Genomic DNA, 17,407 nt, shown 5'->3' with positions numbered 1-17,407 from the left:
CTTCAAGAGCCCGCAGTCTCTACTGAAATGCATTGGGCCCATCTTCGAATTTGACCTCCGCACCCAGTCGCCCCGTGCCACTGGTGGTGCAGATGTTGTCCTTACCTCAAGTTTGCCCTCTGCTGACCTTAAACCTCGAAAACTGGAACTGCAAATTGGGTACTTACCCGTGAAACCGCATGTTTCCCTTCATTGTTAACATTGAAAACGTATAGTTTACCAGTCGGTGAAGTTTTTCAGCTTGAAGAGTTTTTGGGATTCACATGCTGTGCATTATTCCACCATCTAGTGGTTGGGACCGGAATTGTTGTATTTCTCTTTTTCTTTGTTGTTGGGCATCGACATACCACCATTTGGTGTTCTCCTGTGACGTTGACGTGCTTCCTCTGGAAGCTCCCACCTTTGATCACCATCTTTGGATTCTTTTTTTTGTGTTTTGTTCCCTTTTCCCCCATCCCGTGAGTTCGCTAGTGAATCCAGGAAATTCTTCAAGTTGCAAAACTACAGAAAGGTAAGAAACTATATATTTTGCAGCGTGAATCTTTTCTGGATTCACATGCTGTGTATAGACTTTGTAGCGGTTTGCTAGTCATGTGGTGGCTGGGTGGAAGATGAGCGCTGGTTTGTGAATATATGTTGTAAGATCTTTTGTCCTACTTGTGCTTCTTTATTCATTTGAATGTCCACACAGTAATGATTTGTGAACATTTTAACTGAAGTCCATGCTGCAGCAAAGCGAATGTCTTGAATTGGAGTATTTGCTGGAAATGCGACTGTTGCTCCTTTCTTCCTTGTTGAGTGAGCCTGTGGTTCTCCTTGTAAAGTCTGTCCTGCTTGTTTGTGGCATAATTGTATGGCTTGAGCAATCCATCAAGCAATGGTGTTCTTGGTAACTGGTCGTTCTAGGAAGCTGTCAGCAAAAGATACAAAGAATTTCTTTGTTTTGCTGTATTCTTTAATTTTTTTAATTTAATACAGGTCAACTCTTCTAGAGTCAAGAGTGTGCAATGCTTTCTCTGCCAGTGTTCTTGGACTTAGAAAGAAACTTGCTATCTGTATAGTTTGGTTTATTTGTAATTTTTACCACCTTTGCCATTAAGTGTGGATCTGTTCTGATGACAATCCTGTCAGTATGTATTTGGAAGTAGGGTTCCTGAAGTGTTAGTACTTGCAATTCACTAACTCGACGTGGAGAAGTAATTGGTACTAAAAACGCAGTTTTTAGCGTGAGCATTTGTGGCGTTGCTTTGTGTACTGGTTTGAATGGTTCTTTCCTTAGCTGTGCACGCACTTTATTCAAGTTCCATGTAGGTGCTGGCAACCTTATTGGAGGTGCTATTCTTTTTGCTCCTTCTAGGAACTTCTTGACTATGTGAGAATTAAAAAATCGTTTCCCTGGTTCTCCTCTTCTATACGCTACAATTGCTACTAAGTGTACTTTTAATGATGTGTAACTTAGTTTACATTGTAGTAAATGTGTTGGGTACTTTAGAACAGTTTTTCCCTTGTGATCTCGTTGGAAAGATATTCTTTAAGGCACCATAGGAAGTATCTTCTCCATTTTGCCGAGTAACATTTTTTTGGTGTTGGTTTTCTTGCTTCTCTTAGAACTGCCATTGTGCTTCCTGGCAGTTTGAGGTGTGCAAATTCTTAAGTCCTCAGGAGCCATGCTGCAAGGCTTAGACTATTGGGTGAAGTACCTTTCCATTTTTAATTGTTAATAGGTCTGGCCTTTTTGGAAGCTTGTGCACTGTTCCCGGAGTTATCTCCATTATCTCTGAGAACCATATCAGTCTGGTCCACTGTGGTGCAAATAGAATAATTGCCATGCGGCTGATTGTTGATCACCTTGTGGAGCAGTGGTATCAGGAGGAAAAGCGTAAGCAAATATCCCTGACCAGTCTATTTATAGCGCGTTCACTAGGGGCTGTTTGCAAGGTTGCCTGGATGCGAAGCGTTGTCATTTTGCATTGTGGTGGGTTGCAAATCGGTTGATTTGCGGAGTTCCCCATTTTTTTTATATCTTGGAGTTCTGACGGATTCAATTCCCATTTGTGGGATGCGGACGTTTGTCTGCTCAGTCTGTCTGCCTCTACATGGTCCTTGCAAGTGTAATGCAATTAGGTCTATGCTCTTTGGGATTGCCTGTTTCCACGGTTGCTGAGCGAGCGTTGAGCGCTAAAGACTGTGTCCCGCCTTGCTTGTTTATGTAAAACATGGGGGTTGTGTTGCCTGTTTGTATTAACACTTTCTTTCCGTAAAGCTCTTTCTGAAAGGCTTTTAAGGCTAGGAACACTGTTTTTAGCACCAGGAAATTGATGTGTTTTACTGCATCCTCCTGTGTCCACAATCCCGTTACTCACTGGTTAGAGGTGGCAGACCCGGAAGCAGAGGTCGGCCCGGCCCGGGACCAGGGTTCGATTCCCGACTCGGCAGGGTCTTGGGCCATGGTCAGCGGACTCGATAATTCTCGCCTCAGTGCCTACTCCAACCATGGGTCCCACTCAGCAACTCTGGGCAATAGCTTGCTTAATCTCTACTAACGGCCCCATCAGCGCCGGGGATGCTTGTCTTCACCTTGGAGATGCCCAGGAGGGACCATCTCACAGGGAAAGCCAGGATGGGTTCCCCAGCGGTATACAGCGCCGGGACGCCCCTTTGCTGGGGCAGCTGTGCGCTTTACAAGTATATGACATTTAACATTTACTTAGAGTTTTTTCATGTGTGCTCCCCATCCTATCTGGGAAGCATCTGTTATGGTCACTGTTGGAGTTGGTTGTGTGAAAAGTCTTCCTTGTGCTATGTTTGTTTTGTTCCACAATGCCATTTCCTGAAGAACTGTCTGCGTGACAACAACTGATCCTCCCAACTCCCTGTTGCTTGTGAGCTTTGATCTTGGAGCCATTCCGGGTACGGTCTCCTGCGTAAGCAAATGTTGGGTTTTAAATGAATGCATGAAACCATAATTCTTAGTTGTTTCCCCATGGTCCTCATTGTCAGAGCTTGCCCCTTGTGGTATAGATGCGTTTCCTGTATCCGTGCCAATATTCTCTTCTTGCTTGGGAACACCTTCCCTAATATCGTGTGGATTTCTGCTCCTATGAACACCTTCTGTTGTTCTGGCGACGACTGTCCAAGTGTATTGAAAACCAGAGTTGAACTAGTGTCTCCATCACTTGTTGTATATGCTGTTGGCAGAGACTGGATGTGCTTACTCTTATTAAACAGTCGTCTAGGTACGGGTATATATGAATCCCCTGTCTTCTTAGATGAGCGGCTACTGCAGCTAGCCACTTTGTGAAGATTCTTGGTGCTGATTTTAGTCCGAATGCTAACACTTTGAATTGGTAGTGTGTTTTGTTGACCACAAACCTTAACAGATTTTTGAGTCTTTCGTTCATTGTAATTTGCAAGTATGCATCTTTTAAGTCTATGGTTGCCATGTAGTCTCCTTTTTGCAACTAAGGTATCACCTCTTGCAAAGTGGTCATTTTTAATCTTTGTGTTTTTATGAATTTGTTCTAGCATCAAACGCAATGTCTAGTCTACCTTTGGAATTAGGAAATACGTTGAGTAAATGCTGTAGTTCTTTTCTGTTTGTGATACCTGCTCTATCGCATCTTTGGCTTGAAGTTCTTGCACCTCCTGGTGTAATTGATATAATTCTCTTTTCAAATTTATCTTCTTGTAAGGTTTATTTTTTTAGGTTGCTTTGTTAGCTCTATGCAAGAACTGTACTGTATTATGTTTAATATCCATTTGTCTTTAGTGATCTCTCTTCATTTCTGGAGGAAGCACTTTAATCTACCTCCTACTGGTGTAGTGTGCTGGAGGAACTGTTTGCTTAAAGGATGATGTCTTTGTATTGATTGTGTCTTTGGGAGCCCACTCTGATGTCTTCGGAGAGTGCCCCCCTTTTGGAATGCAGTCACTTTATGGGGGCTGCGGCCCTCCTCGTTGTGGTCACCCTCTTCCCTGAGGGCGCCCTCGAAAGGATTGTCTTTCCTGTTGGAATTGCCAATTTTCCTGCTACCCTTATTGTGGTCACTGGGTTCCTCCTTGGTAAGTTTGTTGATAAGTTTGATACGAGGCTGCAGGTTGATAGTTTCCTCTGCCCGCTGGTCTCCATGAGGGTGTGCCTCTACACATGCCTCTAAAATGTAGGGCACCCATAGACCATGCTGTTTCATTGTCCTTTTTCAGCCGATTTAGTTTTTCATCTACAATGCTACCAAACAGTTGTTCCCCATTGAACGGTGAGTTTAGTATTTTATTTTGCACTTCTGGCTTGAAACCGGACATTCACAGATCATGCATGTCTTCTTTCGGTGATGTTGATGATCATGTGCCTGCAAGATGTGTCTGCAGTGTCTAGGGCTGATTTTAAACAGGTGTTTACCATGTTCTTTCCTTCTTCCACAAAGTAGCTTGCCCTTCTTTGGAACTGTTCTGGCAGGTGCTTTAGTTGTTTTATTACCTCTTCTCATTGCTGATATCCATGCCTCTTTATCAATGCATTTGAGTTTGCTATGTGCCACTGAATTGCTGCACTCCTCTCGACCTTTCTCCCCATAAGATCCATCCTCTTGCTCTTTTTGTACGGTGGTGGTCCTCGACTGGGACGTCTGTGTCCTCACCGACAACCGGGCCTTCGGCGACGTTGTCCTCCTCTTCGCTGGAAAGGCCCAGGTCTCGAAGTGATGGTGGTGGCCCTGGCCCTGCATGTTGTAGTTGGCCCTTCTCTGTCTCTCCCTTACCCTCAAAGTCTTTGGGGTGTAGGCCGAGCACGTGTTGCAAAATTCACTTCAATGATTCAGCGGCAGGCAAAGGTTGCAGACGGGATGCTGATCTTTGTGCGTACTTGTGATGACATTTCTTGCAGAACTTAAAGTGTCTTGGACATTACCACGCACTGGGAGCCCCCTGTATGCGCATTCTCTGTATTGTTGAAGTTCTGTAATTTTCACCTTTTCCGCGCACTCCGGCTCAGAGGATTGTACTTCGGTATGTCGAAAAAGCCTTGCATCGCTGTTCTGTAGAAGTTTTTCCCTATTTTAGTCGATTCTTGTCTCCAAATCTCTGGACCTCCTGCTGTATCGATCCAAACCCAACGGCAGGAAAAAAAGAATTATGAAGATGGCGGCCAAAGGTGGGTGCTTCCGGAGGTAGCACGTCGACATCACAGGAGAACATCAAATGGTGGTATGTCGACATCAACCAACAAAAAATTAAATAAAAAGGAGAAATGCAACAAATGCAGACCCAACCAATAGATGGTGGAATAATGCACAGCATGTAAATCTGTAAAAGATTCACGCGGCACAACTGCACTGTGTTGACTATTGAAAAACGAGTTTTTTTTTTACTGAAATCGTATTTACCTTTTAGTGAAGACCTTGGACTTAAAACAATACCCAAACAAAGCTTATTTTTGTAAAATTGGTGTGGATCCCTTATTGGTCATTGTGTACACATTAAATGTCTTACACTCCTCTGTGTTAGACCTAGGGCTGCTCGCCCACACTACCACAAATAGAGAACTTTGGATTTGCATTGAGCCCTGTACACTTCTGGGGGAATCTCTGGACACTGTGCACAGTATAACCACTTAGTGCAATACCATATAAGGAGCAAGCTTCCTACAGTACACCCAATGTTGGCATTTAAAAGGCTTTGCCTTTCTCAGCCCACTTTTCCTCCACCCCTCTTATGGTACTGATCTGGGAGTTGAGTCTGAGGGAGATGGTTTGTATTTTTGCTCACTGTGTGGCGTAAACAAGCAAGATGGGACTAGTTCCTTAAATATGTCAGGGGTGGATTTGATCATCCCCTTGAGCATTGGAAACACTCTATTTTGGAGTGTCTCCAGTAGAAGTCCTCCTACTCAAGGGTGATGTACATGTACACCTTATGGAAGGGGGCTGCGAGTTGGATGACGCTTTGGTACATCATAGTGTCATCAGGGGTGAGGCTTTGACATGGGCATGTTCCAAATCAGGGTGTGTGTTGAGGTATCTACATCATAATCCTCCAAGGGGTCTCCTGAATCACCACAGTACGGAGGTGCAAAATCTTCAGCTGGCAAAAATATCTTAGGCTACCAGTGTCCAAGTCTGACTCCTGGGACCTGTGAGGAGAGCGCACCAGAGAGGAGGGTGTAGGAGGTGAAGGGGGTGATGAAAGAAGGAGGAAGAGAAGGTGATGCAGGACGTGGAGGAAAGGAGGTTTGTTCTTAGAACTCTTGATGGGAGGTACAAGAGCACTATGAATGTCAGATGTCAGAATGTCAGAACTTCTTCTGTGGCAAGCTTGAGTTTCTGGAGCAGAATCTAGTCCTATTTGTGGGTGGGTGACGATTTTTCGTGGTCTTACATCCAGCTCATGTAGAAGCCTCCCCAGGATGGGGCATTCCTCAAGGTCAGCAGGTTTTGGCGCAGAGGGTGGCTTTGGTGCAGACAATGGAGGGCAGCTGCTGCCTGTGACCCTCTGGCTTCGAAGGTACAGCCGGTTTGGCGAGTTGGTGCAGCTGCGCGTCTTCAGGGGATCAAGGCTGGTCAAGGATCGAGGGCCTTGTTGGGAGTCTGTTCCCGGCTGTGCCTGGACCAGTGTCAGGCCAGAGCTCGACGGTGGTGCTGTATCAGAAGGTGCCAGCAGTTTTAGAACGGAGCTCTATGCCTGCGCCCCGGAGGAGCAGTGCCTGGAGCTGCCATGCATCCACACATGAGGATTAGTGGGCACTGGGGCATCAACGGTACGCTCACATGGTGTGGTCTTCACCCATTTTCCAGAGTCAACCAAGGTGGATGGAGGGTACTTGCAAGATTATTTTTCCTCCTCCTGAAAGAACTCCGCGCTGGACTCAGATGTCGGAGTTGATCTATTTGGGGGCTCATCTGGTGGGCTGTGAGATCATGCGACTCACCCAACGCCGCCTCCTGCTCTTCTTTGGTGCCCAGAGAATTGGCTTCACTGGAGAGGTCCGGCATATCTATAGTTGGCTGGGCCATTTTGCTGTGTGCCCACCATGGACGTTGCCATGGATGTATGGTCTTGTTGCTGCGGAACTCTGAGCATCAATTGCAGCGCCTATCGTAGTGTTTCAGCAGCAGCACAAGTTGTAGATGGAGGCTATTTAGAGTAACACTGGGGGCTGCTCTTGAAAAGAGTGTGCTTCATTACCTTTGTAATGTCTGCACTCTCCGAAGGAAGTCTGGAGCATGAGGTGGCCCATAGGGACCAGAAGGCTGCGAGGCGGTTGTCGATGGGATCTAAGGCTGAAACCAGCACCAGAAGTCAAAAACGTGTTGAAGTGTGATCTTGCGACGGGGTGAAAGACAGCGAGGCTCAAGGCCGTGGCGAGGACCAATGAACTTGAGACCAGAAGTGAGCTAAATCACGTCAAAGCCTGATGGCGGAGAAAACAATCTAACAATGGAGTCTGTGATGATGCGCATCTACATCCAGAGGAGGAGTCACTGAGACCTGGTGACACGAAAGACTTCTTTTAAGGAAAACAACTTGCAAAGTCCAAGCCAAATACTAGATGGTAGGAGTTTGCAGGGCATGTGTACTTACAGCCACGCAGGCTATGAACAGTACTTTATTTGCCGTATACAGCTCAATGCTAAACACTAAATAAGAGGGCAATGTTAGGGACAGTTAGCACTGGGTGTAGAGTGGTCAATACTTCTGTGGTTACACACACTATCCTTTACAGATGCTGCCTTCACTCCCGCTAGCGAGGAAAAGGAAAGTAGTCTTCAAGTCTTTCTTGGACTCAAGCTCCAAGAGCCCAAGCTGGTCAAGAGGTGGCCCACTGAACATGAGTCACTATTTCATTCTAGTGCCTCACCATACCCGGCACACTCTTATGGTGGGCAAACCTCTGAACGGAGTCACAGGGTTTCTTGGCTAAAAGTCATCATGGTGCTACTTTGATTTTCTGTCCTTTGTAACCCAGTCTTCAGTTCCCAGGTGTCTTCCGTAACATGATGCATACCACAGTACGAGAGCTCACCAGGGCTGGACTGGCTGTAGCGGGCACCAAGCACATTGGGCCGGGGGGCCGGGGGCCGGGTTTGGATCAATGGGGTCAGATTTTGTTACTGGGGCAGATTTTGCAGCAGTGCTGCAAAATTGGCCTCCTGTAACAAAAGCGCAGCAGCAGTGTTTTCCAACAGTCCCCCCACCCCCTCATCTCCCTCCCTCCCTCCCTGGGGGCTAGGCTTACGTAATTGCCAGGGCTGGTTTGTGGTCCCAGTTCGGCCTTGGAGCTCACCCTAATCAGAGATTCAGGGTGGGATATTCTTCTCACTAGGGCATGTTGCAGAGGCCCACACACCCAGATGGTGCAGAGCCTTCCCTGGGCTAGAGCGGGCCATCATCTAGATCAGCATGCACAGCTCCTTGAGGCCCTCCTACTAATCTAAGCAGCTTTTCCTTTGTGAAAGGGTACCTCCGGTACACATCTCCTGCAGTTAATTATTGCTTTCATTTAAGGTAGTTGAAGGCATCTTTTCCTGTAAGGATACAGAGCTTCTAGGTTACAGTTATCAAACCTGACAAAGGAGAGTTGCTGTTAGTGATGCCACTAACCCTGGATCACAGAAGTCCTTCTTGGACTCCACTGAAAAGGACTCCTGGCACTGGTCAATAAGAAATCCAGGACAAAGTGGAACTTCTGCCCCATTCTTAGCTTGAAAACAGATTGTATACTTCACAGGTCTAGCTCTGTGATTGGTTTCAGGCAGTTACTTTTACCAAATTCTCCAGAATGATTAAGACACAACTTTTGTCCACTAATGCCAATAGGAAAGAGGGGTAGGCTGGGAGCTCCCTTTCATTGGAATCCAAAACAAAGTACCAAAAGATGGAGAGGCTTCATTAACAAGAATGATGCAAGAAAGGGAAAGAACTTCCCTATTATTCACAGAGGCACTATCTCCTATTCTTTTTTTGATAATCAGTTTATGAAATGTTTCAAAGATCAACAAAAATACATTGGAAGGAATCAGACACATTATTCGGATACAGTACATTAAAGAGGAGACTCATACAGCCCTTGTGGACGGACCACTGCCCCCCCGCTACTCACCATATACATAACCACTTGGACCCATCATATTGGCAGTAAGTTAAACCATTTGCCCCATATTTTGCCAAACAGTTCGGGGCAGCCCGGGGCCTCGAAGAGGGGTTCTTCTTGGGTGCCACACCAATCCATTCCCCGCCTCCTGCCCCGCATGGTGGGCGGCTTGGCCTGGGACCAGAGGGCCACAATGTTGCGCTTCGCTACTGCCACTGCCGTTCCCAGGAAGCGCTTATCGGCCCGGGATCAATAGTGACCATTGAACACTCCCAGGATTAGGCGTATCTGGTCATGGGGGACCTCCCACCCTAGAGTTTGTGTGAGTTCAAGCTCCACCCCCGCCCAGAACGGCGCTAGGGCAGGACATTGCAACACCATGTGGTACAAGTCAGCTGGGGCGTGGTTGCGGTTGCAGTGCGGGCAGGATGGAGAGGGCCGCAGATGGGTGCGGAACAGGCGTGCAGGGGTGAGGTATGCAGTGTGGAGGTAATGAGAGTTGGACTAGACGCAACTTGGAGGAGGTTGTCAAGGTCTTGGGTGCCATAAGGGCGTCCCTCCAAATCACGTCTTCCAGGGGGCCAGACACCCCACGCACCAGGCACGCTGCAGGTCTAGGGATGCGGGCACGTTGTTTACCACGGAGCGATAAATCGGCGCCACCCCATCATCACTTGGGCCTCCGGAGGACTAATTTCGGGGAAGGACGTAGGGGAAGGAATGCGGGCTTGGAGGGCGTGCCTCATCTGTAAGTACTTGTAGAATTGGGAGGAGTGGAGGGAATGGGGGTGTTGTAGGTCTGCAAACGATCTGACATGGTCCCCCACCCAAACGTCTCCCAGCAGCGAGATCCTGATGCGGTCCCATTTACAGAAGTTCTGGAGGGACGAGACCTCCTGCAGCCAGGCCCCACTCCTCAGAGGCGTCTGCCTGGTGAGTTTCCGGTCCCATTTTACGTAGTGTAGTGCGGTTCGCCAGACCATGAGCACCGTCCTGGTGACAGGGGGAAGAGCCTGTGGAACAGGGCTCCCATACAGGTAGGCCTAGATTTCTGCGAAGTCCATAGACCTAAAATGCGCTCCCTATGTAATTTGACTAAAAGTACCTAGCCTAGATATGTATGTATATGTATCTGTAGCCAAGAATACCCTAGGGAAGAATCAGCCACCTCACATGAGGATTTAGAATGAAGGACCCAGTCTTTGTGTAGAGGATGACAGCCAGCAAGGGATGTCAGACCGCTGCATGTCGAAGATTCAGCATGCAGGCTCCCATGTCAGCCTGGAAGAAATTCTCCTCTAATGTGAAGGGGGAGTGAGGGTCTTTTATACTAAAGTGGTCACTCCATGTTTTTTTCTAGAATCAATATGTTTTTAAAACAATCGTGGATGTTTTGAAAACAATCACAAATGTTTTTCTAAACAAATGCGATCATGCACAGTTGGCTGTTAGCCAAGGAGAAAAAAAGTGGTGACCGCTATACAGAATAATTTACACCGTGCCTGAGGACATGTTTATGTAGGTTGGTACAGGAATTATGATAGAATACCAGAGCCTGGTGTCGAAGAGACCGAATCAAGCAACTAGGTAAAAGGTCACCTGTTTAGAATACTTATTGTCGTGTTGATGGGACAATGTATGTAAAATGGGGTATACATGACACTCAAGATCCAAAATGGATTCCTGGGAAGCCACATTCAAGCAAAGCACACACACACTACACGCTCAGCCTTACTTCACATACATGGGCTAAACACACGGAAAGGAGGGCCCGGAAGTATGAAAGTGTCAGACAATTTAAAACAGGAGAGGCTTATTCAGCCATCCATTACTGGTTGTGGAAAAATTAACATAACACCGATCAATTGGAAATATTCTGAACCCCTCACACTACTCAAATGGTATTTTAATCATGAAGTGTGCTAGCAATGGGAAAGATCTCCTATCATTTGATTAGTCAAAGTGAGCACTTCCGGAAGATCTGAGATCCCCTACTCATTTTATAACATTAGGCAACATAATGATCAACCAAGTATATCAGAGGCTTGGACCTACATTAGCCATGAGGCTCCATCAGCATATCTCGGGAACAAAAGCAAAAAGAGAATCTAGCTAACAATGCAGAATTAACTTTGCTGATGGGATGCAGGGGCGGGAAGCTTTGTTTAGAGAGTTGACTGTTATACTTTATGTAAGAAGAAACTTATGCCGATATTCTGATGTGAAACAAAGACAATAGCATAATTATAGACGCAACTGAATATTTATGTCCATCTATTGCTTTGTCTATATTACGATGCATGGGATGCAACTAATAAAATGTTTGAAAACTAAAACAAGAGAGTCCAGGGGAAAACCCTTCCTGTACAAGCAACAGGTTAAAAAAAGCCTCTGGTAGAATCAGTTGTTGCCACCACAGCCAGTCTTCCATATGCCCATGAGCTGACGGCAGTCCTACTTAATAAGGGAAGTCTACATGGTGTGGCCCTCCAGATTACAGAGCAAGGTTGAGGGCCAAATCACAACAGGCGCTCAGCATACATGCAAAATTGTGCACATGGAGGCCAAAAATGACATTATACTTGCTACACGGAGAGGGCAAGAAGCATGCTCTCCCAAATCATAGTGGGGATCTTTTCTATCCCCAACTATATCCAATTATCTCTTCCTTCCTCTCGCGTGAAACAACCAGGCAGTTTCCATTAAGAGTTGGAGGCTTTTAACAACAACAACACTGATATATTTAAATGTAAGCCTTTACTTTTACATTCTAAATCAGGCATTTATTAAACCCTAACCAGGATAATACTAGATAATGTAGCAGAGGCAACTTGGCCATACCATAAAAGACAAAGTCATTTAAAAAAATTACAATGTAAACTCATGTGGGTATTAGACTGCCAAATGATGCAATTTTAATTCCAACCAGCCTATACTATCCCGCTAGGTAAGAAATGTGAAAGAAAGATTAACACCTCCTAGCATTACTTCAGGGCTGCAGGCCAGTAAAATGAACTGATAACCATGCAAGGAGAAGTTATCCTCAAATAGATAATAAAGGTGCACTCTGATTATTACAAACAATATTGCTCTTTTCTTGAACAAACTTGTGTTGGCTAAATTAAGCTGGATTCCGAGGATTTTCGCTTTATCTTCTTTCATTGCTGTAATAAAAGACAACGTGGGGTGAGCAGGGGCGTAACGCAAGCCCCTGCAGCTCAGGGGGACTCCCAACCTTTCAAGAGACTCCGAAACATTTAGCCCAAGGTTAATGTACATCTAAGAAATGGGATATAATTTTGCATTCCGCTATTGAGGGTGGCCTTCATCCATGGTGATCCTGGCTTGTTTGTGCCTCTCCGCTGACAGTTTAGCAGTAAAATGTCTGATTTACTAACTTAATCACTGGATTTTCACCTCTTTAGACACACTCACAGGGACCTGCTAAACTCCTCCATCCCATCATAGTATGCAGCTGTACTGCTGAATCACTCACTACTTGGCTATAAATGTCCTGTAAAAACAGGGCCATATATATCTCCAGAAATAGAGGCTGGTGGAGTTTTGCAACCTGTATAACCAAACAGGCCTGCAGTCTACATAGCTAACATACATTAGTTCTTACTGGCAACATGTTGCATACAGTGGTATGTACAAAAACACTGTCACCACTTCAAACTAGTCAGAAGAGGGAATCTAATCCTATCCCACAAGATGTTACTCTGTGGAATTGATGTTAATCGTTGATTTCCTATCATTTCTTATACAGTGCTCCATTTATGCTCACTTTTCCATTAAGCATCTTATTGGAACTGGAATGCAGGGAGCTCTAGTGGAAAAACATGTATGGCATGGGGTCAAGACCTTTTGCATCAACATTCTTGTGAGTTTCCGTTGCACTTGGTTTAATTTGCAATATTCTACCCTCAGCACGCAAAATATCATAATAGCATTACAGCCTTTCTGCTTTGAGCCATAAGAGTTGCTAAAGGTTCTCTTCCTCATTATAGGCCCTCATCTGAACCTCAGACTTAAAACTAGTGTAGAACTTTTTTTTGCTCTGTTAGCGATATTTTATTAACCGATTTACAAAAATAAGCCATATAGTAGCCTCATGTGAGATTATAGTCCCCATTTGTGCATATAAAGCAAGTACGTGATCCAAGCAGATGTGCATCAGTATAGTAATTCCCTGCAGTTTTCCAAATCATCATATACGGTGATTGTGCAAAGTGAAGGGTATATTACATATTATGTTGAATTCAAAGTCAAGTATTTTTTGACACTTGAACAGTAAGCTGAAGTTGACAACTCTCTGATGTAATCTACATTTCTATAAATTAGCAGTGGTAGTTGGACTGGCAAAAGTCTTTCACTAGCCAAGTGCAGATTATTCAATTGGCATCTAACCAAGCAGAAATATATAAAAAAGGCAACATGAGAGAGAAAACTAACAATTCAGAGTCATGTACAGGAGCAGTGTCCGTGAGGATCTTCTGAATGTCAATGGGCACATCAATTACTGGAATCCAGATTGGAAAGCTGTAAATTAACATTGACGTTGCGATTCTTTTTTTTTTTTAAGCTTTACGCCAGGGCACAAAACAGTAACACCCAAAGTGCTGATGGAATCCGAATAGGACTCACATTTTCTTTTATTGTAAAAATGACTTCCAGAAAAGCTTGATGTATTGTGTTGTAAAATAAGGATAATTGTAAATATAATCAAGATGCCTTTTGTCCTTGCAAGCATTATCACAATAAAACTGACCTAGTGACGTTGCCAATGCATCTTAAGCTCAGTATTTTAGGTTTGTTTCCACATTTCTCATATATTATTTCTGAAAAAATAACTTTGATAAATTACACTTTAAGCATCCTAATTGCTCTCAAGTCTAGGAAAGTTACTCCAGTCCAAAGTTTTGGAATCACTATGTGACACTCAAATTGATACCAGCATCATTATCAACCTATAACGATGATCACATTGACCAAAATGCCTTTAGGGAAGGAAATGATCCTGTAATCTTCAGCTAGAAACTAGGGCAGAGGACTTTCAACAATATAGGACTGAGCAATCGTTTAAAATTCTATATTACATAGAGAGAATTTGACACATTAAATCCCTCAAAGAAAATTCTGTTATTCGAGAGAGCTTACAAACATCTTACATGTTATATTTACATAACGCAGCTCCTTTAATTATGTGCAGCTGCACTCTGTCCTTTAGAGAGGCCTTTTAACTGGCCACATATGTTAGACTGCAACCAGTATGTGTATGAAGAAAAGGATTAAGAACACATACTAAAAGTGCCATTTTACTTGCTTATGACAACATATATACAGACTATAAATACAAATTAGATTAGATACACAAATTACCTTGGTGTTCCTGCCAGCGTGGACTACATTGTTTCGAGTTGTAGAATGTGTGGATAGATCATCCTTCCAACTATGAAAAAAATATACAAATACATTTAAAAAACAAAACAAACATTGACGCACAGCCATTTCATATGGTCTGCAGAAAACAAAAGCAAGTCTGGAATGATCTTATGGTATGGGAAATTCTCCTAATCTAATGAAGTAACCTGGAAGGGACAACGGGGACAGGGGTGTGACTGAAAAACTCCCATTAGGCAGGTGTATGGAGACAATCAGTGCTAGTCAACAGAAGGAAAATGCTACTTACCAGTATGCATCTGTTCTTGGCATGTAGAGCTGCAGATTAATACACTTGGCGTTAGATCACCACCTGGTGTTGGGCTCGGATGATTGCATGTTGTTGTAGTCTTGGAAGAAGTCTTTGTAGTCACGAGATAGGAGACTCCTCCCTTGGACGATAGTGCGCATGGGCATCGGCTCCATCCTTAGAATGTTTTTCGCCATGATGGGAAATGATGGAGTTAGTAGAAGTAAAGAAAAGGATGTCCATGCGTGTGCATCTAAGTAAGAAAACTGTAACGGATACAGGTCCCGGGGAGGGCGTGTAGTAATCTGCAGCTCTACATGCCAAGAACAGATGCATACTAGTAAGTAGCATTTTCCGTTCGAGGCATATGAGCTGCAGATAATACACTTGGCATCGATTGTGCAGCAGTGTTTCCCCTAGCGGTGGTCACCTGTATCCGTTGCAGTAGTTTGAAAGAGTTTTAAGGACAGCTTAGCCTAGTGCAGCTTGCTGCTTGGCTTTTACATCAACATAGTAGAGTTTAGTGACAGTGTGTGTTGTAGATCATGTTTGTTTATTTATTTATTTATTGGGCTTATTAAGCGCGACAGCTACCCAAAAAGGGCTTCCCTGCGCTATAACAGATACTGAACCAGAGAGACAGGAAAGAGTTATAGGATGAAAACCGGAACAGGTCACTGGTTGAAAAGCCAGGTCTTAATGGCTTTGCGGAAATGGGTGTACCGAGTTTCTAGACGGAGAGATTGTCGGAGGGAGTTCCAAAGCTTCGGGCCTAGGAGAGAGAAGGATCTACCTCCCATCCTCGCATGGTATGTTTTAGGGACACAAAAAAGACCTTGAGTGGCAGATCTCAGGCATCGGGCAGGCGTGTAGGTGTGTACGAGGGTTTGAAGATATCTGGGTGCATTGCCCCACTTTATCCTATGCATGAGGCTGAGAGTTTTAAATTTGACCCTGTTGTCGATTTTTAGCCAGTGGAGCGCCTTTAGGTGACTGGACATGCGATCTCTCCTGTTGCATTTACAAAGCAGTCTGGCTGAAGCATTCTGTACCAGTTGGAGGCGCCTCATGACTGCCTGGGATGCCCCTAGATAAAGGACATTACCATAGTCGAAACGAGAGGTAATTAGTGCGTTGATCACTGTCTTTTGAGTGTCGTCCGGGAGCATCCATTTGATTTTTCTGAGCCATCTCAGGATTGTGAAGCAGGTAGCTGTGAGATTGTTCACCTGGGGCTCCATGGTTAGGCCGTTATCAATGGTAATGCCTAGATTACGGACTTGATGCGATGGAGTTGGCAGGGGGGCCATTTCGGATGGCCAGTGTCTGGAATTCCAGAGGTTTTGATTGGGACCTACTATCAAGACCTCGGTTTTGTTTCCATTTAGTTTAAGCATGTTTTTGTTCACCCAGGAGGAGATGTTCCTAAGGCCTGTCTGTAGGCGCGAAGGGAAGTCACGTCTTGCATATGTCCTCTAGGGGGATGTTTCCTAAGAAAGCCATAGTGGCTCCTAGTTTACGTGTGGAGTGCGCTCTAGGAGGAACTGTTGATGTGCGTTTTGCTTTTTGATAGCATATTTGTGTACATTTTACAATCTACCTTGCAATTCCACCTTTAGGGATGGGGTTGCCTTTATGTGGTGGGGAGAAAGACACAAACCTTTTTTTGTTTTTCCAAAAGACTTAGTTCTATCTATTTGGTAGAGAAGAGCTCTTAACATCTAGTGTGTGTAAAGCCCTTTCTGCTACAGAGTCTGGGTTTTGGAAAAACACAGGTAACTCTACAGATTGGTTTAAATGAAAAGGAGTAATGACTTTTGGAAGGAATTTTGGATTAGTTCTTAGAACCACTTTGTTACGATGTAGTTGTAAAAATGGTTCTTGTATTGTGAAAGCTCGTATCTCACTTACTCTTCTAAGAGGTAATAGCAATAAGGAAAGCTGTTTTCCACGTGAGGAATTACAGTTCACATTTATGTAAAGGCTCGAAAGGGGGTCCATGAGTCTTGTAAGAACAACGTTTACGTTCCACACTGGTGAAGGTGGCAACCTGGGTGGGATGATTCTTTTTTTTAATTGCTGGTACTCTGAAAAGAGACAGATGTCTGTTTTGTAAATATGCTGCAATTGCTGCAAGGTGCAGGCGTATGAATGAATATGCCAAGTTACACTTTGTAAATTTAAAAGGTAGCAAATGATATTCTGGATGGAAGCATCCAGGGGATCAACTTGGCTATTGTTGCAATAGATGGTAAATCTCTTCCATTTAGCAGCATAACATGCTCTGGTAGTAGGTCTCCTAGCCTTTTTAATGATGTTCATACAGTTTGGTGGTAGGTTAACCCCTTCGAGGCTATTGACGAGCTGGGCTCGTCATCGCGCTTACCTGTCCTGCGCGGATGACAAGGCCAGCTCGTCACGTAACGCGGTAATTTTGAATTTGCCGCGCACAGCGGGAAAAGCCGCCGCAGCGATGCGGCTAAGATAACCAAACTAAGACTTCAGGAGCCAGATCGCCAAATTCAGTAGATTTGGGTCTGGATGTCGGATGTCTCCATGGTTCTGTGTTAGCAGGGATGGAGTCAGTCGTAGCTTTTGCAGTGGCGGCTGGTGACATTTGAAAGTGGTGG

At 44.7% G+C, this 17,407-nt stretch overlaps 1 protein-coding gene across 1 annotated transcript in view; it reads right to left on the bottom strand.

The window, feature by feature from the left end:
- TRAFD1 (TRAF-type zinc finger domain containing 1) overlaps nucleotides 1-17,407 on the bottom strand; it is a 305,815-nt gene that overhangs the window by 16,092 nt on the left and 272,316 nt on the right. The window contains exon 11 of the mRNA XM_086943078.1: nucleotides 14,468-14,537. Coding sequence (XP_086799204.1) covers nucleotides 14,468-14,537 — 70 coding nt within the window. The remainder of the gene's footprint in view (nucleotides 1-14,467; nucleotides 14,538-17,407) is intronic.

The sequence above is a fragment of the Lissotriton vulgaris genome, chromosome 11 (genome assembly GCF_964263255.1).
Source record: "Lissotriton vulgaris chromosome 11, aLisVul1.2, whole genome shotgun sequence".
Taxonomy (NCBI): Eukaryota; Metazoa; Chordata; class Amphibia; order Caudata; family Salamandridae; genus Lissotriton; species Lissotriton vulgaris.
The sequence above is the reverse complement of the archived record's forward strand: the minus strand, read 5'-3'. Positions and strand labels throughout refer to the sequence as shown.